This window comes from Arachis stenosperma, chromosome 6 (assembly GCF_014773155.1).
Source record: "Arachis stenosperma cultivar V10309 chromosome 6, arast.V10309.gnm1.PFL2, whole genome shotgun sequence".
Classification (NCBI taxonomy): domain Eukaryota; kingdom Viridiplantae; phylum Streptophyta; class Magnoliopsida; order Fabales; family Fabaceae; genus Arachis; species Arachis stenosperma.
This window is the reverse complement of record NC_080382.1, coordinates 19,368,940-19,391,629: the sequence shown is the minus strand read 5'-3', so window position 1 is coordinate 19,391,629 and position 22,690 is coordinate 19,368,940. Positions and strand designations below refer to the sequence as shown.

The 22,690-nt window shown below is 35.4% G+C and overlaps 3 protein-coding genes across 5 annotated transcripts; 2 read left to right on the top strand and 1 right to left on the bottom strand.

The window, feature by feature from the left end:
• Positions 1 to 1,546: 1,546 nt before the first annotated feature.
• LOC130933027 (PRA1 family protein F3-like) lies at positions 1,547 to 3,050 on the top strand. Its single transcript, XM_057862522.1, has one exon. It carries the CDS (start codon positions 1,810 to 1,812, stop codon positions 2,425 to 2,427), a length of 618 nt encoding a protein of 205 aa, XP_057718505.1. The 5' UTR covers positions 1,547 to 1,809; the 3' UTR covers positions 2,428 to 3,050.
• A 7,961-nt stretch (positions 3,051 to 11,011) lies between these two features.
• Positions 11,012 to 15,946, top strand: LOC130932440 (TMV resistance protein N-like). The gene is made up of 5 exons (XM_057861764.1): positions 11,012 to 11,750; positions 12,303 to 13,395; positions 13,487 to 13,762; positions 13,883 to 14,941; positions 15,047 to 15,946. The coding sequence occupies exons 1-5, from the start codon at positions 11,284 to 11,286 to the stop codon at positions 15,506 to 15,508; spliced, it is 3,357 nt and encodes a 1,118-aa protein (XP_057717747.1). The 5' UTR covers positions 11,012 to 11,283; the 3' UTR covers positions 15,509 to 15,946.
• LOC130932441 (E3 ubiquitin protein ligase DRIP2) lies at positions 15,944 to 22,012 on the bottom strand. 3 transcript variants are annotated; one of them, XR_009067458.1, is made up of 9 exons: positions 21,764 to 21,997; positions 21,439 to 21,660; positions 20,685 to 20,784; positions 19,296 to 19,632; positions 18,693 to 19,135; positions 18,535 to 18,585; positions 18,204 to 18,454; positions 17,183 to 17,255; positions 16,652 to 16,696 (listed from the first exon to the last, which is right to left on the bottom strand). XR_009067458.1 is itself a non-coding variant. In XM_057861766.1 (8 exons), the coding sequence occupies exons 2-8, from the start codon at positions 21,551 to 21,553 to the stop codon at positions 16,523 to 16,525; spliced, it is 1,293 nt and encodes a 430-aa protein (XP_057717749.1). In that variant the 5' UTR covers positions 21,554 to 21,660; positions 21,879 to 22,012; the 3' UTR covers positions 15,944 to 16,522. The 3 variants fall into 3 exon arrangements, 2 of the variants coding, with proteins under 2 accessions (XP_057717749.1, XP_057717748.1); XM_057861766.1 differs by lacking the exon at positions 18,204 to 18,454 and having other exon boundaries at positions 15,944 to 16,696; positions 21,879 to 22,012; XM_057861765.1 differs by lacking the exon at positions 18,204 to 18,454 and having other exon boundaries at positions 15,944 to 16,696; positions 21,764 to 22,006.
• Positions 22,013 to 22,690: the final 678 nt, after the last annotated feature.

The window sequence follows — 22,690 nt, the reverse complement described above, 5'->3', positions numbered from 1 at the left end:
AGAAATTCAAAGGACAAAGCATCTCCAAAACTCCAACATATTCCCCGGTGCTGCAAATCAAAGTAACATTGTTCCCTCTTTTATTTTTATAATCAAATCTAGTAATTTCACTTTTAATCCAAATAATCTAATTGACATCCTGACTAAGATTAATAAAATAAATATTGATTGCTTCAAACCAATAATCTCTGTGGATTCGACCCTTACTCACGTAAGGTATTACTTGGACGACCCAGTACACTTGCTGGTTAGTTGAACAGAGTTGTGAATTCAACCAGTGCCATAATAAGGATTTTGAATGAACAAGAGACACAATAGTTTTTGTGTACATGCCAAAGAGCCAATATTGTTGATCACAATTTCGTCCACCACTGTGAATAATGTAACTATTTAAAATTACTGTGAATTTAACTATTTAAGCCTTTAAGGTTGCTGTCTTGTTGAATAGGGAATAGGAATTAAGAAATTTAACTATTTTTAGTATTTTATATTTTTTATTTACGTAAAATCGATTTTACTGGTTCAACTAGCGGTTTATCGATTGAACCAATAAACCAATAAACCAATAACCTAATCGGTTCAATTACCAATTCGGTTCTTACAACTATGGTTTTTTTTTTTTTTTTTGGTCAAGTGGATTGGACAGCCCCCAATCCTAGGCATTACACCCATGTTTCACACACACACACAACACACTCACACACACTACCATGGGTATCATGGGTTCTTAAACCAACAACCAGCCTCAGCTGGGATTTGAACCCGGATGCAGCGTGTTCTTACAACTATGGTTACATGCTTTTGTTTTTGGTGGAATGGTTAAACTCTCACATGCTCTGAAATTGGGCCATTGTTCATCTTCCTAGCCCAGATATGAAGATTGGGTCAAACAATCGAATTTCTTTTTCCTATTGTCGGCTTCTTGCTCCCAATTATAATTATTTTTTTCTTGTATAAAAGGCAACAACAAACCCCCAAACCAAAAACTTAGTTTTGAATCATGCAAAGAGGAAAAAAGAAGTTGGGAAGTTGGAAATGGTTTAGTTGAAATATTAAATGCCCTAAGAAAATAAGCTTTATTTAGCATGCAGATGGTAAACAAATTATAATTCAAATAATATAATTTTTTTATATTTATTTAGAGATTGTGAATTTGAGTTTCACTTCTAGTTTTAGAAGAAAAAAAATTAGCATGCAGATGCAGTGTTCATCCTCAGCACTTGATATCCTCGTGGTTTATCTAACACAATATAATATTGGTGCACAAAATCTGAGATAAGTATCAAATTTATATCAAGACCGAAAATGCACTCCGTTATTTTCCCCTAAAAGAATCTTCTACTAATAATCATATATTTTATTATCCTCATGTCGGTAAGGAAAATGTGAACCCAAACCCAACTAACTTTGCCACCCTGGTCAACCACTTGGAACTTGGAAGTCTTCAACACAAGATATCCTCTCGTAAAATATTGATGACGAATTCATATAATTAATTCTAACAAGAAAAAAGAAAAAATTATAGACCCAAACGAGGTGGACACTTGTGACTTGTGAGGTTTGCTTGAAAGTGGGACCCAACAAAACCTTGGGTGGTGTACAGGATTCCCATGCACTCGCTGGCACCCCTTAATCATACAGAGAAGACTTTTCACACCAAAACACATAAAACGACACCGTTTCACCATTTCAGTTTTCACTCTTGTTCAACTACACCTCCAAAATTGCCGCTTTAGGGTTCAACAATCGGATCCGCAACTCACCAATTTCGTTCTAATTCCCCTTGAAAGTTTCCGAGTCTCTGATGTGATGTCTTCCGCAGCACCCAATTACACCTCACTTCCATCGCCATCTTCATCCAACTCCGCCGCTCCTTATTTCGTCTCACGCGCCGCGACCTCACCGCGACGTACCTTCCCCACGCGCCGCCCATGGGAGGAGGTGTTCGCGCTCTACTCCTTCACGCGCCCCATTTCCGTGGGCGAGGCCACACTGCGCGTGAAGCGCAACGTCGACCACTTCCGCCTCAACTACGCCATGATCATTCTCTTCATCCTCTTCCTCAGCCTCCTATGGCACCCTTTCTCCATAATCGTGTTCCTCGTGGCCCTCGCCGCGTGGTTCTTCCTCTACTTCTTCAGGGACAGGCCGGTGGAGCTTTTCGGCCGCGTGATCGACGATAGGGCGTTGGCGGCGGTGCTCGCGGTGGTTACCGTGGTGGCGGTGTCACTCACAGGGGTGTGGCTGAACGTGCTTGTGTCCGTACTGGTTGGGGTTGCGGTGGTTGTGTTGCACGCGGCGTTCAGGAGCACCGAGGATTTGTATGTTGATGAAACCGACGGCTACGATGGTGGAGGCTTGCTTTCGTTTGTTGGAAGCCCAACTAAGAGAACAACCACAACCACCACAGGCTACCATGTAATTTAGCTGAATCATCCTTGCTTGGAATATGATTTTGATTTTCTTCTTGTTTTGTTTTGTTTTTTTCTTACAATGCACATTTTTTTATTGGAGCAAAATTGGTTCGTAGTAGTTCATGCATTCTTCATAGTTAGTAGAAAAAAAAAACAAAACAAAACAAAAAAAGAACGGTGTATAGTGGTTTGTTTTATGAACGGTGTAAATTTTCTTGGGTAAAAATTGAAGGGTTCTTCTACTTGTGTGTTTCGAGTCCAAATTTCAGTGTTTAATTATTTTATTTTATTTATACTTTTATATGGCTGGCTAATTGCCAGAATATGGCTGTGATTTTCTTCCTGGATTGATGTAACCAATTCCACAGCTGATGTGATTAAGACTTGATTTTGCATTGTAATGGGTAGAAAATTGGTCATGCTATGTATGTTTCTCAAATGTAGCTAGGTTTTAGTTTAGTGTTGTGTTTTAGTTAATTGAATTCGTTCTAATTGTAATGGTTCAATTCTTTTTGGTTTGCCATGCAGCACACTCAAAATATTGTTTTGGAGTAAATACTCTTTTGTGAACGAGACATGAAATTTGTACTTCATGTTCAAACATTCGAATTGTCAATGCCAATGAATCTTTGAACATGAGATATTCTGTCAATATTTTAAATTTTAGTTTAATTTCAATTATAATTAAAAAATGTCATATTTGTTATAAAATAAATAAATAACTAATGAAGATATAATATATAAAGTAAATAAGTATAAATAGAAGACTCTAATTTTGATATTTACTAATATAATTATCATAATATAATAATAGAAGAAACTTATATATTTATTGCTATTATATATTAGTAACGCATGAAAGAGGGAGGAGAAATATAAGGAGATAGAAAATATTAGTAATATAAAGAAAGAAAGAGAAGTGATTTGTTTATTGCTGTTGTATATATTGCATGAGGAAAAGCCTCTTATTTATAGGCATACAAAAGGTAACATTTTCAACCTTCATTAAATTCAATCTCTCTTGAAAATGGACATCCACCTATTCAATCTTATCACAACACTCCCCTTGGATGTCCATTTAGGATTATGCCTCGTTAAAACCTTACTAAAGAAAACCCAATGGGAAAAAACTTTAGTGAAGGAAAAAGAGTACAATATCCTTTGTGACGGGGACTGCCTCATTAAAAACCTTGTCAAGAAAAACTCAATGGGAAAAAAACCTGACCAAGGAAAAAAGAGTACAGTCTCCCCCTCTTGCCGACATTACTTTATATCTCGAAATCGGCGCATCCCAATCTGATGTACCAATCTTTCAAAAGAAGATTTTGGGAGTGACTTTGTGAATAAATCTGCCAGATTATCACTTGAACGGATCTGTTGGACATCAATTGTCCCTTGATTTTGAAGGTCATGAGTGAAGAAGAATTTGGGAGAAATATGCTTTGTTCTATCACCTTTGATGTATCTACCCTTAAGTTGAGCAATGCACGCTGTATTATCTTCAAACAGGACAGTTGGAGCTATCTTATGATCAATCAGTCCACATGATGACAGAATATATTGAATCAGACTCCTCAGCCAAAAACACTCGCGACTAGCTTCATGAATTGCCAGTATTTCGGCATGATTAGAGGATGTTGCAGCAATCGTCTGTTTCGTGGACTTCCATGATATAGCTGTTCCACCATATGTAAATAGGTATCCTGTTTGAGATCTCCCTTTATGTGGATCAGATAAGTATCCAGCATCTGCATAGCCAACTAGTTGTGACTTGGATCCATAGGGATAAAACAATCCCATATCAACCGTCCCATGAAGATATCGAAAGATTTGTTTGATTCCACTCCAATGTCTTCTGGTTGGAGAGGAACTATATCTTGCTAGTAAATTCACAGCAAATGATATGTCAGATTGCGTATTATTAGCAAGATACATTAGCGCTCCAATGGCACTAAGATATGGTACTTCAGGACCAAGGATATCTTCATTTTCTTCTTTAGGACGGAATTGATCCTTTTTTACATCTAAAGATCTTACAATCATTGGGGTACTTAATGGATGTGACTTATCCATATAAAATCTCTTCAAGATCTTTTCTGTGTATGTTGTTTGATGAATAAAGATCCCACTTTTTATATGCTCGATCTGCAGGCCGAGACAAAATTTAGTTCTTCTAAGATCTTTCATCTCAAACTCTTCTTTTAGAGTTTTTATAATTGTTGGAATCTCTTCAGGAGTCCCAATGATATTTAAATCATCAACGTACACAGCAATTATAATGAATCCAGAAGCTGTTTTCTTTATGAAAACACACGGGCATATATCATCATTCTTGAAACCGTTTTTGGCCAGATACTCAGTAAGACGATTATACCACATTCGTCCAGATTGCTTTAGACCATATAAAGATCTTTGCAATTTGACTGAGTATAACCCTTGCGAATATTCATTAGATGGTTTAGATATCTTTAGTCCTTCAGGGACTTTCATATAGATATCCCGATCTAATGAACCGTATAAATAGGCTGTTACCACATCCATTAAATGCATATGCAGTTTATGATATGCAGATAAACTGACCAAATAACGCAATGTTATCGCATCCACTACAGGGGAATACGTTTCTTCATAATCTATACCGGGCCTTTGTGAAAAATCTTGTGCCACAAGTCGGGCTTTATAGCGCACAACTTCATTTTTCTCATTTCGTTTTCTCACAAATACCCATTTGTATCCAACAGGTTTTACATCTGCAGGTGTACGGACTACAGGTCCAAAGACTTCACGTTTTGCGAGTGAGTCTAATTCAGCCTTCATGGCTGCTTCCCATTTTGGCCAATCATTTCTTTGTCGACATTCTTCGACTGATCTTGGCTCAAGATCCTTACTTTCATGCATGATATCTAATGCCACATTATATGCAAATATTTCATTGACAATTGTCTTATTTCGGTCCTATTTCTCTCCTGTAAAGACATAATTTATTGAGATCTCATCATTTTCACAATTTTCAGGTACCTGAACGTCTTCTGGCGTTATATCAGAATTTTGGACAACTGCTGGTGTCTTTACTATGTCTTTTTCAACAGGAATCGAATTTACCTCTTTTCTCTTTCGAGGATTTTTATCTTTGGAACCGACAGGCCTGCCACGCTTCTGGCGTGTATTTGCTTCCGTGGCTATTTGTCCTACTGGGACATCAATTCGAATTGGGGCATTTTCCGCCCTGCCACGCTTCTGGCGTGAATTTGCTTCAGTGGCTACTTGTCCTACTGGGACGTCAATTCGAATTGAGGCATTTTCCGCTGGTATGTAAGATTTGGTTATCCTCTTTGTATCGGAAAATGCATCAGGCAATTCATTTGCTATTCTTTGCAAATGTATAATCTTTTGAACTTCTAGTTCACATTGCCCTGATCGAGGATCTAAATGCATCAACGATGATGCATTCCAATTAAGTTCCTTTTCAGGAAGCTTATTCTCTCCCCCTAATGTTGGAAATTTTGATTCATCAAAATGACAATCCGCAAACCGGGCTTTAAACACATCACCAGTTTGTATCTCAAGATACCTCACTATAGAGGGAGAATCATATCCAACATATATCCCCAATTTTCTTTGGGGTCCCATTTTGGTGCGATTAGGTGGTGCAATGGGAACATATATTGCACACCCAAATATTCTTAAATGGGAAACATTTGGATGCTGGCCAAAAGCTAATTGCATAGGAGAGAATTGATGATAACTTGTTGGCCTCAAACGAATAAGTGCTGCGGCATGTAAAATAGCATGCCCCCAAACCGAGGTTGGGAGATTTGTTCTCATAAGCAAGGGTCTAGCGATTAATTGGAGGCGCTTAATAAGTGATTCTGCTAACCCATTTTGTGTGTGAACATAAGCTACTGGATGTTCAACACTTATTCCATTAGCCATACAATAAGCATCAAAAGCTTGGGAAGTAAATTCACCAGCATTATCAAGACGAATTGCTTTAATTGGATTTTCTGGAAATTGTGCTTTTAATCGAATAATTTGAGCCAGTAATCTCGCAAACGCCAGGTTGCGAGAAGATAATAAGCACACATGTGACCATCTCGAAGATGCGTCTATGAGGACCATAAAATATCTAAAAGATCCACATGGTGGATGAATAGGTCCACATATATCACCTTGAATCCTTTCTAGGAATTCAGGGGACTCAAATCCAATCTTTACTGGTGATGGCTTTAAAATTAGCTTTCCCTGAGAACATGCAGCACAACAAAATTCACTAGTTTTAAGAATCTTCTGGTTCTTTAGTAAATGTCCATGAGAATTTTCAATAATTCTCCTCATCATGGTTGTTCCCGGATGACCCAAACGGTCGTACCAAGTTATGAATTCATTTGGGCTAGTAAACTTCTGGTTTACAGTGGCATGTGATTCAATTGCACTAATCTTGGTATAATACAACCCAGATGAAAGAGAGGGTAATTTTTCTAATATAACTTTCTTATTTGAATCATGAGTTGTGATACATAAATACTCATGATTTCCCTCATTCATCGTCTCAACATGATATCCATTTCGGCGAATATCTTTGAAACTCAACAAGTTCCTCAGAGACTTGGTAGATAATAGTGCATTATTTATTATAAATTTTGTTCCTCCAGGAAACAAAATTACAGCTCTTCCGGAGCCTTCTATCACATTGCCTGAGCCAATAATAGTATTAACATATTCCTCTTTTGGCACAAGATGGGTAAAATATATATCACTTTTGAGAATAGTGTGCGAACTTGCACTATCCGCAAGGCATACATCTTCATTACATATCCTTGCCATTCTTCAAAAACAAATAATAAAATGAGTAATATGCACAGTTAAATTGAATACTTGATTAGAATTATTTTTCTAAAAAATACTGTACATAAGATAATGTCATATACTGAAATTTTATTTTAAAATTTGACACATTTAATAATTTCAAAATTCATATTAATATTTCATTATTTATGTACATCACATAAAACTTAACAATATATACTTCACAATCCCACATATTAAACTATTCCATCATTGATCAAATGACCAATATTTTCTTTAGGGTCCTCAAAGAAATCAAATACATCATAATAAGTGGTAGAGTTCTCAGCATCATTTGAAACAAAATTTGTTTCCTTTCCTTTGTTGTTCTTTTTCAAAGATGCCTGGTAAAGATCGACTAGGTGCCTTGGTACGACAGGTACGTGACCAATGGCCCTTTCCACCACAGCGGAAACACTTCTCCTCGGTTGATTTATTCTGCCCGATATTCCTTTCTTTATCCCACTTCTGGTGAGATCTTTTCTTGTGAACATAATTCATTTTCCTTCCATAATTTTTCTTGTCATCAAAATCTTGCCATTTACCTCTTCTGAGGTTATAATTTGCCGCATTTACTTCAGGAAATGGGGCGGCGCCAACTAAACGCGCTTCATGATTTATCAAAAGTAACTCATTGTTGCATTCAGCAACAAGAAAGCAAGAAATTAATTCAGAATACTTTTTAATTTCTTTTTCTCAATACTGCTACTGCAGGAGCACATTTGAGACATGGAAGGTCGAGAAAATTTTCTCTAACATATCGGGCTTGAGGAAGTATCACATGATTGTACCTTTTTTCAAGGTCTTTCCACAGATCTGCAAGATCTTTTAATGTGGGATATTCATTTTTTAATCATACTTCAAGATGACGACAAAAGAAAAATATGGCTTTATCTTTATCCTTCTGGGATATATTATTTTCAGCCTCAATGGTATCTTCAAGATCCATTAAATCAAGATGGATTTCAGCATCTAATATCCATGGTAAATAATTATTTCTAAATATATCAAAAACATTATATTCAAGATGAAAGAGATTCGACATAATAAAAATTTGTTACCTGGAGTCTTCCTAAAATCTCGTTAGAGCTTCGTGCTGATAACGTGTTATAAAATAAATAAATAACTAATGAAGATATAATATATAAAGTAAATAAGTATAAATAGAAGACTCTAATTTTGATATTTACTAATATAATTATCATAATATAATAATAGAAGAAACTTATATATTTATTGCTATTATATATTAGTAACGCATGAAAGAGGGAGGAGAAATATAAGGAGATAGAAAATATTAGTAATATAAAGAAAGAAAGAGAAGTGATTTGTTTATTGCTGTTGTATATATTGCATGAGGAAAAGCCTCTTATTTATAGGCATACAAAAGGTAACATTTTCAACCTTCATTAAATTCAATCTCTCTTGAAAATGGACATCCACCTATTCAATCTTATCACAACAATATTATATATTTTAGTTATCAACTTAATAATAGAAAAGTCTAGAGGACCATCAACTTTTATGTTTTCTTGTCAGCATTTAACCATCAAAAGAAAAGTGAGTGATTTTTCACCATTGGATATAATCTCACACTATTAAAAGCACTATTGATGGCCAATTGATAATTACAAAATACCAAAATTGATGGCCTCCTAACATTGCTCATTAATAATTAGTCAATAATAACATATAAGAAAAATAGAGTAAGTAAAAGAGAAAAATAAATAGAGAATAGAAGAAGAAGAGAATATTTTAATTTAAAAAAATTCAGTTTAATTATAATAAAAAATAATATGTCACCTATTTTAATTATAAAATTAGTGATATACAATAGATAATAGAATATACACAAGTTATCTACACAAATAACATTTTAATTGTACCCTGTAAGACTGGTGCAAGCTGTAGAGATATGCAATGCAAGGAAGCTTTGTAATGTTTAATGGAATAGTTTTGTGGGAACACAAAAGTGCATGCCCCACACCCCACAGTATTTGGAGTTTGCAGTGGTCAGTGGAGGTAAATCCTTGGCTTTTTATGGTGGCCCGGCTTCCTTTGTTTTGAATTAGACTTGCATATTTTGTTCTCTCATGGCACATAGCCCTTTTTAATCTTGGATGGTCACAATTTGGATATAAAATATAAAGCACGTGGTAAGTGGTAAGTAACTATTTTGAGGAAGAATTCAACCTTAACCTTTGCTTTAAGTATGAATGCAAATACAAATGTCCAGTGCCTTAAGATTTTAATATATTTTGTTAATTGATGAAGTGGCGAGTTCATTCGTTATTATCACATTTTTTTTTCTTTTTATACGTTTTTAACCCTAACATTAAATCAGTCACGATTTATTATTGTTTACGTCGTTATCATCACCATTTTTTTCTCATTTTCCACTTATCTTTAACCCTAACACTAAATCAATCACGATCCTACCTAATTCCAATAGCCACCACCCCTCATTGATGTGGTTAGGACTGGTAATGGGTAGGATATGGTATGGTTTGGACTCTACTCTAATCCTATTACGGGTTGAAATTTTTTTTAAAATTCTACCCTATCTTATTCGCGGGTTGAGAATCTCTCAATCCTAATTCTACCCGCATCCTAAAGTTCTAAACCCTACCCTACCCGTAGAAAAATAAAAAACTAAGTTCAAACTAAAATTAAAAACAATAAAATTTTAAAAAAATCCCACATAAAATTACAAATAATATGATTATCAACTAATTTAGTGGTTATTTTAAGTTTTTATAAAAAGAAAATTGTGAGTTCAACCCTCGCTTTTTTCACTACATGCATATATTTTATATATATATTATATAATATATTAGGAGTGCAAGTAGGATAGGATAGGATATACACTAAACCCGTATCCTACCCTACCCGCAGGCAAATTCGTATCCTACCCTACCCTATCTGCAGCGGGTAGGGTAGACAACTCTATCCGAATGGATTAGTCCAAGTTAAATACCCGCGAATAAAGTATATATTGTCGGTCCTAGTTGTGGTTGTCCAACCTCAATGCTACCACTTTTTAGTACGTTATCTATAGTCTATCAATTCAAAATCCGTTACCATCATCTACTCCAACATTAACCCTTTTAACTTGGGGTTGAGATTGGGACTAGAGAATAGAGATCGATAGTGAAAAAAAAGGTGTTACGATTAAGAATAAATAGAGAGAAACTTAGGAATAAAATTGTTAAAAAAAATTTAGCTGATTGTTGATTAAAAAACAAAACAATAGTAGAAATAAAATTAGCATTTATTTCAAATATTATCCTTTTAAAAATTTAGAGGAAAAAAAAATATTTTACTTGTTAGCTTCACTTATGAGAACTCTCTTGCAGTTATTTAATATATTTGCTTCAACTATATTAACTTGACTTCCTTCCTTAGAAGAAAAGTAAGTGTCATTTTTTCAGTAACACGAGTGTTTAAATATGAAAATATGCAGTATTATATATACTAAATTTTGAAGAAGGTTAAGGCCTAAGGTCATCGATTAATTGCATCATATGTAATATGGTTAATTTGAAAAGAAGTCAATGTAATTTAGCTAAATCTGGTGACATTTTTCTTAGAATAATACAAACAACAACAAAGCCTTGTCCCACTAAGTGGGGTCGGCATTTTCCTTAGAATAATACCATGATATATTTTTTTTCTTTCTAAATTTTGATATATGTTCTGTTTGGTTATACTGTAACTGGACAACAACTTTTCTTTCCTGAATTAGAATCCAATGAGTCAATAAGTCTTCGCCAAAAAAATTTTCTTACCTTTTTCTTGGATACTTCATGGAAATCAATCCAGCTTCCAGCACAAAAAATAAATTAAATTAAAATAGCAAAGTGGAGTGAGTGATATTGAAAGTAACCAATCTTCCCCACACTTTCCTCAAAGACTAAACAAGACAGGCTCAAGAAATAAGGAACAAAAAAGCAAACTTGCGTTATAGCAGCAATAAGTTTCAGAATCAGAAGCAGTACTATCACACCATTGCAAGGATCACAGGATGGCAATCAGCACAAGATGGACCAACCATGTTTTCTTGAGTTTCAGAGGTGATGACACCAGAAAAGGCTTCACAGACCACCTTTTTGCTTCCCTTGAAAGAAGGGGTATCAAGACTTTTAAGGATGATCATGACCTTGATAAGGGAGGATCCATATCTGTGGAGCTCTTCAAGGCCATTGAAGAGTCCATGTTTGCACTCATCATCCTCTCACCAAACTATGCTTCCTCAACTTGGTGCTTAGACGAGCTCCAAAAGATTCTTCACTGCAGGAGCAATCTTGGCCAAGCTGTTTTTCCCATCTTCTATGGTGTTGATCCCTCTGATGTGAGGTATCAAAGAGAAACCTTTGGTGAAGCCTTCAGAAAACATGAAGAGAGATTCAGAGAAGACAAGGGCAAAGTGAAGAGATGGCGTGATGCCTTGAGAGAAGTTGCAAGTTTCTCTGGTTGGGACTCTAAGGATCAGTAAGTAGACCCATCATTCTGATTAAATTGTTATATATTTTGATGAGTTTAATTTCTATGCATTGATTGAGTAAACGAATTTCCCAGTGTCATTACATCAAATGGTTATGTTTGTTAGACTTTTTAGATAGTAAGTAGTAGAGTCAAACATTTACTATAACCAACTTGTGATCAATTTCATACCTGTTTAGTATACTGAAAGTGAACCTTTAAGAAGTGAGAAGTCTGTTTTACATTACATGATGATAAGTTAATGGTAGGTGGCTTTTGTAACTATTGTTATCACTAAGGGAAGTATAAATTACTCTGTGATGTTTGTCATACTGATGTTGTTATGTAAACTGGCTGTGTTGAGATAAAAGATCAGACTTATTCATGGTTTTAAACTGCGGTTATGGTCGCGCTGCAGTATAGAAAATTTTGGAAAAATGTATATGAAACAGCACAGCAACAATAATATTGTGGTTGTAAACTGCAATTTAAAGTCATCTCATTGATTCACCAATTACCATCTCAATGCTTACTTTTTTGTTCCATTCCCTCTCTGTACAGACATGAAGCAGGACTAGTTGAAACAATTGTTGATCACATACAGAAAATGCTGATTCCAAAGCTGCCAACTTGCACAGATAAGCTTGTTGGGGTTGATTCTAGGATAAAGAGGGTGATTTCACTCATAGGCATGAGGTTGGATGATGTTCGCTTTGTTGGCATATGGGGCATGGGTGGCATAGGTAAGACTACAACTGCTAGATTAGTCTATGAATCAATCAAAGAGGAATTCCAAGTTAGTTGCTTTCTTCAGAACATTAGAGAGATGCATGAGAAAAATGGCTTAGTTCAAATCCAAAAGGAACTTCTTTCTCATCTTAATGTAAGAAGCAGCAATTTTCATAATTTTTTTGATGGGAAAAAAATAATAGCAAACTCTTTGCGCAATAAAAAGGTTCTTCTTGTTCTTGATGATGTAAGTGAATTAAGTCAATTGGAGAATTTAGCAGAGAAGCAAGAGTGGTTTGGTCCAGGTAGTAAAGTGATAATCACAACCAGAGACAAACACATTCTGGCAACACATGGAGTGCTAAAAACTTGTGAGATTGGTGGCTTATTCTCAAATGAAGCTCTTCATCTCCTCTCTTTGAAAGCCTTCAAACAAGATGAACCGAAAGAAGGGTATTTGGATTTGTGCAAAGAAGTGGTTGAATACACTAAAGGCCTTCCACTAGCAATTGAAGTGCTAGGTTCCCATCTTCATGGAAGAGCTATAGAAGTTTGGCATAGTGCTTTGAAGCAAATAAGAAGTTTTCCGCTTCCTGAGATCCAAAATACACTGAAAGTAAGTTATGATGGTTTAAATAGCCCTGAGCAAGATATGTTTCTAGATATTGCCTGTTTCTTCAAGGGCATGGATAAAGAAGAAGTTACAGATATGTTAGAAACTTGTGGTGGTTGTCCTAAAATTGGAATTGAAATTTTGATTGAAAGAAATTTGATAACTATTAGTGCAACCAATAAGTTGCAGATGCATGATTTGATTCAAGAAATGGGAAGAAATATTGTATTCCTAGAATCTCCAAATGATCCAGGCAAACGTAGCAGGTTATGGTCTCAAGATGACATCGATCATGTATTGACAAATAATAAGGTAAGTACCTCTTTTTCTAATACTGGATGTTTGATTTAAGATGCATCATGCATGTAACATTTACATTCTGTTTACAATTCTGGTTTTCTAGGGGACTGAAGCCATTCAAGCTATAGTTCTAGACATAGTTCAACCATATGAAGCATGCTGGAGCACTGAAGCCTTCTCCAACACCAATCAAGTAAGATTACTCAAGTTATGTGAGATGCAACTTCCTCTTGGCCTCAATTGCCTTCCTTGTTCACTCAAAGTTCTTCATTGGGAAGGATCTCCTTTGAAAACTCTACCATTTAGTAATCAACTGAATGAACTTGTTGACCTCAATTTGTCTCATAGCAAAATTGAACAACTTTGGCATGGAAAAAAGGTCAATATCAACTAGAACTTGTGTCCAACATATGCTTCTTTATATTTTTTTTCCTTCTCATCATCACAATATCTTCAAAAACTGATAATTTTTTTTCTGTCATATTTATAACTTTGACAGATTCTTAAAAAGCTAAGGTTTATCAATTTGAGTTTCTCCAAGAACCTAAAGAAAACCCTTGACTTTGATGGGGTTCCAAATCTTGAATCATTGGTTCTTGAAGGTTGTACAAGTTTAACGGAAATTCATACGTCCCTTGTACATCACAAGAAACTTGTTCTATTGAATTTGAAAGACTGCAAAAGGCTCAAAGCTTTTCCAAGTAAATTGGAGATGTGTTCATTGAAAGATTTAAATCTCTCTGGTTGCTCAGAACTGAAAATACTTCCCGAGTTTGGCGAAAACATGGAACTTCTCTCAATGCTTTCTTTAGAGGGAACTGCTATAACAAAGCTACCATCATCAGTGGGAAGTCTAGTTGGCCTTACTCAATTGAAGTTAAACAATTGCAAGAATCTTGTTTGCCTTCCAGACACCATTCATAAACTGAAGTCTCTCAAGATTTTGAATGTTTCCGGTTGCTCAAAAATTCGCAGCTTGCCGGAGTGCCTTAAGGAAATAAAGTGTTTGGAGGAACTATGTGCAAGTGAAACAGCAATAGAAGAACTCCCTTCATGTGTCTTTTATCTAGAAAGCCTCAGGGTAATCTCATTTGCTGGTTGCAAGGGGCAAGTATCTAATTCAATGGAGATGTTTCTCCCTTTTAAGTGGTTGTTTGGAAGTCAACAAGCTCCAACTGGATTTCGCTTGCCACCTTCAGTCTCCCGCTTATGCCTTTTGAGCAGTGTAGATTTAAGTTACTGCAATTTATCTGATGAATCAATACCAGATGACTTTTGCCATTTATCTTCATTGAGGATTCTAGATCTCTCTGGGAATGACTTTGTTAGCATGCCTAGCAGCATATCGAAACTTCCAAAGCTTGAGTATCTTGATATAAATTGGTGCAAAAAGCTTGAATCTTTGCCAGAGCTTCCATCAAGCATAAAAGAATTGGATGCAAGCAATTGTGCCTCACTTGAAGCTTCCAAATTGAATCTATCCAAGCCATGCAACCTCTTTGCATCACCTATACAATGCCACCTTCCTATACAAGAAATTATCAATCGCCTTTTTGAGGTTTGGTACCCTACTTCTAAAAGTCTTTATATTATTGTGTTTGGTAGTTGGGACATGATAGAAATACAGACACTGCAAACTTAACAAACATTTTGTGCATTACAGGGACTTAGCATTCCAAAAGCAAGATTTGACATGCTTATAACTGGGAGTGAAATTCCATCATGGTTTGTCCCTCAAAGATGTATTTCCTTTGCAAAGATAGCAATCCCTCAAAATTGTCCTGTAAATGATTGGGTGGGATTTGCTCTGTGTTTCATGTTGGTAAGTTATGCAGATCCACCTCAAGTGTGCAATCATGAAGTTGAATGTTATTTGTTTGGGCCTAAGGGTAAGATGTTCATCAACTCCAGGAATTTACCTCTTATGGAGCCATATTGCCCTCACCTTTATATTCTTTATCTGTCCATTGATAAATTTCGTCACACAATTTATGAAGGTGGTCACTTCAAAGAAATTGAATTTGTATTGAAAAGTTATTGCTGCCATTCATTACAAATAGTGAGGTGTGGGTCTCGATTGGTGTGCAAGCAAGATGTTGAAGATATTTTTGGAAATCATTCCTAGCTTCACTTTCTTGCTTGGTTCTTGTTTTTGTTGATAGACATATTTCCACTTTTTTATTTCTATTTTTGTAAAACAAGACAACATCCAATATGCTCTCAGTTTCAACAGTTAAATGATTGTATAACAACTTGCACCAAAATAAAACTTGTACACTCCAGAGCTCATGTATAAATTACTGAATATGGTTAAGCTCAAGCCACAAGTCACATTGGACTCGTTCTAGCCTGTTAAAGAAATTCAATTTGTAAATCAAAAGAAAAAACAAAACAACAACAAAAACAACAAATTTTATCCTGATGAAATTGTCTACATGATCAAACAAGCTGCGGATCTCACATCCATTTAAAGATCTGCTGCAATTTAATGTTCTTAAACTGACAAATAAACTAATCACTCAACAATCGATTCCAAATTGGTTGACAACACTGTAATATCTTGTCATAAAGCATATATGTTAATATGTATTTAGGCAATTTATTTATGCTTAAATACCTTTTGATGGTATTTTTCAGTAATTCTTTTTCACTCTCTCTAATGCATTTATTTCTAGTTGTGGAGTATAGTAGGATCATTCATCCATTAAAACATCTATCAAAATTAAAAAGAAACCAAAAAATATCCTCTCGATTTAAATGTCAAAATCACAATAAATAATCTCTCTCCTAACTACACATGGTGGCCTATACCTACTTTATATCTCTATGTGACATGTGCATTTCAAATTATTGGACCAAAGGAATGGGGGAGAACACTGAAAAATCATGTTGTAATGATCATTACAATGACCAACCTCATCATGCTACAGTAATGGAAGAAGGATTATGCTTCGTATGGAGGAGAGTTCCTTATAATTAATTTATTTGGCCCTTCTTATCCTCCAAGATATAACTGCTTTTGGCAACAATGGTGCCAGAAGAAGAAGCCATGTTCAGTATCCATGCAGGTGGGGAAATTATGCTGTGGTCAACATTTTCAAGGTGCATTAAAAATTGTGAATTTTGGGGGGAACCATGATCAAGGATGTGGGACCTTCCGAGCATAGGCCAGGACCATCACAAAATCCTTTGCTGATGACCCAATGGTTGCTGGAATCCGCTGTGACGTGGCGGCTGAATCCAGCCACAACTCAACCAAATTTTGTAGCCGCAGTGTAGGGAGCACTGGTTGCCCCATACATTTAATCTCGATCTGTAAAAAAGAATCAACTCAAGAATGAGTAACGTGTAAACTATTACCATTGCTCTATTTTGAATTGTAAGAAGGAATGACCAGAACATATAAGCCTTATTCTAATAGGGCAACCAGTACGTTGGAGGCCACATGTATCAGATGATGTTCTAAGAATACTCTAAGAACATGTATCAGAACATTAAGAGTGGTGATTCAAGATTGTCTTTGACTGATCAAACATGTCAGGAGCTTAAAAAAGACATGTAGAATACTCTAAGAACAATCAAATTGTGAATAATTCATTGAATGAGATAAGTTACTCCTTCACAAAACCCCAATACATCAATCAACACTATTCCTTTTTCCCCTCCTTTTAATCAATCATTTTTCTTCATCAAAATCATCAAAATCGGTGGCCCACCTCAACTTATGCGTTATGTGAATTGCACAATTTTGTGCAAATTTGATGTCTTGTAGATACACTAGAAAAGGAGAGAGAGTTACCTCTGCTTCACTGGTCAGCTCTAGTTTCTTCACTAAGTATTTTTGGATAAATGAGACAGGTATGCTTCCATCCCTGTTATAAACAAAAGAAACATTCTGGTTCAGTTACACCCTACAGTTTTGGATCACTAAGCTAGTTAGAGTGAAAATGATTTCTCGAGCGAATTTAGTACCATGTATAGGTGTAGTGTGTGATCAATAATTCACTTAAAGATCATTACCAAAGGCTTACCTTGGTAAATTATTATTACAACAGTTTAAATGCTATTGTATACACAATCAATCAATATAGTTGATGTATAATGCAAGAAATCTCATATTTCTTCCTAAGGCAATTTTAGATATGTAATTGACTCCATGAATACTTTCTTTCTAAAAATGGAAAAGAGGAGTTTTTCTTCCTTCATTTCTTTTTTTTCTTTTTTTGGCAGAGAAAAATTGCAACATTTATATTTGGCAGAGTTTATATGAAATCTGTTTAGATAATATGCACACACAAAAAAATTCACTTGACCACCTAGGAAAAATTGAAAATAAGATCATCAAAATGCATCTGTGTATTTCTGCAGATTTCTAGAGAGCATATTGAGTTTAAAATCCACAATTATGGCCCATTTCCTTTGAGGTAATTGAAATTCAGTTTTATTTTTTATTTTTCATGTATTATACTTATTTTCTTTGATATGCTCATCTTCTGACAAATATACAACTGGTTGGAACAATTATGTTATTCATGTACCAACCACAAGGATAAAGGACAAATGAAGGAACAAGGCGAAAAGGAAAGGCTAAAGAGGAAGTTAGCCTGTCCTAAGACCCAATTATGGTCCCCAATCTGAAGAATGACAAATAATTGAGGATAACATGGAATGGGATAAAATAAAGAAAAGAAAATAAAATCTGAGTGATAGTAAATGCTGCAATCTTAATAGCTAACAACAAAGGTGAAAATTCTCTTACTGTGAAAGACTTTCTTACAACTACATCGAGATAGTTGTCTTTTGAGTTACAACTATTTTACCTTAAAATAGACAAAATGAGAGGCCCAACTAGAGTCCATGAAATACATCTTGCTTATTCAGCTTGCATTGATATTCTCCATGATATAATTAATGGACTGCTAAATCATTGACATTATACTGAAGCACAACTTCTGATGGTCAAAGCCATTGACTTTTTCTATCACTCAAGATGCTATGTAAAATTTTCTATAAGGAGAGGGTTAATTTAGAGAAAAATTAGATGTCCAACACTGCTCCAAGCACAATACTCCTATTTCAAAATCATGCAATAAATCAAAACTAAAGTAATAAAAGGCAGCAATACAGGTAAGAATGCCAGAAGGAACTTACTTTATTCTCACATAACTTGAAGGAATTTGAGGCAAGGGTGCGTCTCCTTCCCTGATACATCAATATGAAATAAGTAAATATAGAAATGTTCCCTAAAATATGTATATGATTTAAAGATATAAGTTGTTAATTTAAATTTCAAGGATATATAATCTCACTGGTTCTCAGAAGCTACTAAGGAGAACCAAATTGGACAACTCCTTAAATGTTTACTGCTGTTAGAATCCAGCACAGCTTGGGGTGATATGCCTGATTCCCCAAAAGGGGGTTCCTTTCTACGCCTAACTCTACGCGATTTATTGGGTTTCACTGTATCAGAAGAGACAGGACAACTGCTAGTCCTTTCATCCTCAGTCTTCCCCTTGCGTTTATTTTCCTTATTTTTGGTTTTTAGCACTTGAGAATCAGTCTCATTTACTTGAATGGTTTCTGGTTTAGCATCAGACCCTTGTGCATTAGACTTGAAAGATTTGCTCCTACTTGCAACTTCTACTAAACAATTCAAGGGTTTCCAAAGATCCAATTTTGCATCCCATGATTCGGCACCATTCTCTGTTCCTTTATTTGGTAAGGGTTGACTGCCTTCACGAGGGGATGAACTCTGCAACAAGAAAAATTAAAAATAAAAGTTAAGTATACTATTATAAGAACTAATGCCGATACAATGTGGAAAATCAAATGAAGTAATGAACTGAAATGATAAATAAATAAGCACTAGATAGTGAGTTGAAGGATAAAAGCCGGCTCATCTCTCCTACAACCTGTCGAGTATCTTCAGCAAACTTATTTGAAGTGTCCGGTGAACTTGAACTCCCAGGATGATCTTCTAGTACTTCTTCCTCCTTTTTAATGGACTTTTCGATGGAAAAACTAGAGGATCGCAGACTACCAGCCTTTCTTGTAGGTTTTGTTCTTCTTCCTGTCATGGTTGCTTGTGCAGATACCCTTGGAGTGCTGACCACCAAAGATGAAAGAGATCTCTCCTTTCTTCTAGCTGGTAACGGTACCGAGGGGGCAGCAGGTTCAGGTGTCTTTGTCACCTTTCTTCCCTTTAAGGGGAAAACTTTGGCCCTTACATCTTGCAAACTGTGGTCTGGCCTGGTAATCAGAAGACAAGTTCTACAACTCAGCATGCAACAATCGAAAAGAGAACACCACAATCATTAGTTGTGTGTGTCTTTTTTGTTTTTCTTCTTTAAATACTGCTCTCTCTGCTTCATTACCAACGGCTGTTATTCATAACAGTACAATTTCGTTCAAAGAAAATTCAGAACAATATCTTTTCCTTTTTCCATCTTGAAGATTCATCAATTCCATGAGGATTTCCCTACTCTTTGATCCAACTTAATCAATATTCACTCTTAAGTCACATTTTTGCTGTCATTTTTTAAGATAATTGAGAAATACAAAAATTGAACATTCTCAAATAATAACATATCTACCAGTTGTGGTCAACAATGTCATTAATTTGATCTGTAGATTGAATAACCACCCTTTTACACTGTTCATCTTACTCTGTCGCTGTTTCCAACTAATAATTCAAATGAAACTTTATTAAATGCAATCATGTTACCTTATCCATAGTTCTCACTATTTATATTTTTTAATAGACAGATGAAATCTATGTCGCGAAAACTTCTCGATAAAAATTAAAACATATCAGCATCAATGTATATAAATTATCGAAAGATGTCAAACTAAATGCATATAATTTCCAGTTAATGACAAATTGCTGTGAAGAGAGCCGATCAATCAAGTTAGTTTTCACAAAGTAACAAAATGAATATAATTTTATCTTATCCTGATAGGATATCTTAGCAACAGAAATTCTCATTCTCTTGCAGGTCATTGCCGTAAGATCTTGACACCCTCTTTTACCCGTATTCCTTCCCTTGATGGTGTTTCAATATAAATGTTGAAGGATCAACATTATTCAACAGTTTTACAGACAAATCAAACATATAATTTGTTTTCAAAGGAAGCTTTTAAGCATGCATAGTTGTATCTCAATTTTTAGCAGACTTATAACAATGATATTGTGGTGGCAAGACCGAAAAATCATATAGCAGCTTGTATTTTTCTTTCTTTCCAAAGGAAAATAGTAGTAGAAGGGGTAATTTGGGAAAGTGGCAGAAAGAAGAGGATGTGACCTTAGTTTTTCGAGTGGAACACAACCCAAGTCAATGTTGCATATTGGACAGCACTCTAATTCCTCATCTGTGATTTTATCATAAATGCACTTCCTGCAAACTAGTAAACGAAATCCACAAAGAAACAAAAAGAAGAAAAAAAAATATCTATTAGTGGCGTGGCTCACATATATTGATATATCCTTTCCTTAAAGCTCTAGCCAATGAGTGATGGAACGTTCAGAAATAAAATTTCACACAGAAGATAGCTAACCAACTAGAACACCAATTAATTAACCTTAAACCGAGAATAATAATAACAACAAAATAATTACATAGAGAAATATTTCCAAGCTCCAAAATGTAATAAAGTTAGTTGCATTGCATTGCATATATTAATAGTAATGTGGGTGGTGGTGCCACGAGACCAGTGTTGCATGAACTAAAAAAACTAGTCTAAGTGATTTTACAATTTTACCATAAATGAAAATAATTAAGGTTAGTTGTAGTCAAAAGTTCAAACTTCAAACACCCCTTTTAATTGTATATATATGATGGAAGTATATAATTACAAAAGTAACCCCTCCATGAGGGATGAGGGGGTGAAGGACGAAAGAAGAAGAGTCAAACTGAAAGCAATTGAATGAAGGCAGAAGATGAAGAAGAGGCATGAGAAAGAAAAGATTGAAAATTTGAAGAAATTAAGATTGGATTGAGGGAAATGGGAGAGGGGATTTGGAAAGGGGGTTAAGTAAAATGAAAAGTGAAAACTCACACGTGTGAAGGCATTCGGATATGGTGGTGGCTTCTCTGAAGAGCTTGTTGCAGAGGGGGCAAGTCATGCATGCCGCAATCGTCTCCCTCTTCACCTTCACCACCCGATTCGCCATTCTTCGCCGCTTGTTCTGGTTTCACTCACGTGCATCCACCCTCACTCGGTGCATGCTTGTTCCCACCACCCACAAATATTTACGTCCGTTTTGATAACAATCACATCCTGCATTATTATTACACAAACATGGCTAGCGTAAGAAAATGGAACAAGAATATTAATCGCGATAATAATATATGCAAGATATATGTATATTTCAAATATGGACCTATATATGCATATCTAGAGAGAGAGGAATAATAATAGCGATCGGTGAATTAAGAATGTGAAGATGGATGAAAATTTGGGATTCAGAGAGATGAATATGAAAAGGGAGATTGGACGTGGATTTGGGAGAAGGAGTTGTTGTGGATGATCTGAATCCAGCTGAGAAGGGAGTCTTCGTCGAAAAGAGTATGAACCAAAGCCAAAACAACCGAGTCTGTTTTTTTCCTTCTCTCTCTTTCTTATGTCTTCTTCCTTTTTTATTTTTATTTTTTATTTTATTAAAGACATGTTTCACACTTGAACCAACGACAGCTAGAGGAGTAGGAGGGTGTGATACCATGCGCCGCGGGGTTAACGTGCGCGCTAGGTGATGGACGGCGTGTCATGCGGGGGAAAAGAGCGTGCATTAACATGCGCCAAGGTCTACCATACCCTCCTCTGTGCTATCCCAATTAATTACTAATAATTACTTTACTACTATTAATTTATTCATATTTCACATTCAAACATTATAGGGGCCTACTCCTACTACTACCAGCTGCTTCTCATCAACATATATTAGTATACATTCACAATTATGATAAACTTCTTCAATTATCCGTTAGCTGAACTTTAAAATTTTCAGATTATTTTGTTTATTACAAAGGAGAACTTGTCTATTAATTTGAAGGTGTTGAATCCATTCAACTTTGTTTCGAGAAGCTTCCTTTACTGGGTCTAAAATGTGTTGCTACGACTAACTAATGCTACGTTACTAAACACATCGTTATTAATTTATTATAACCAATTCAACACTGTTGCCATATTACTAAATATAACAAACTAATAAAGTTGTTCAACAGAAATATGGAACTTGGTCAAAATAGTTGAGAGATGAAATTTAAGTGAAATAATCCTAAGTTTATGATCAAAATTGTCACTCTGCCAT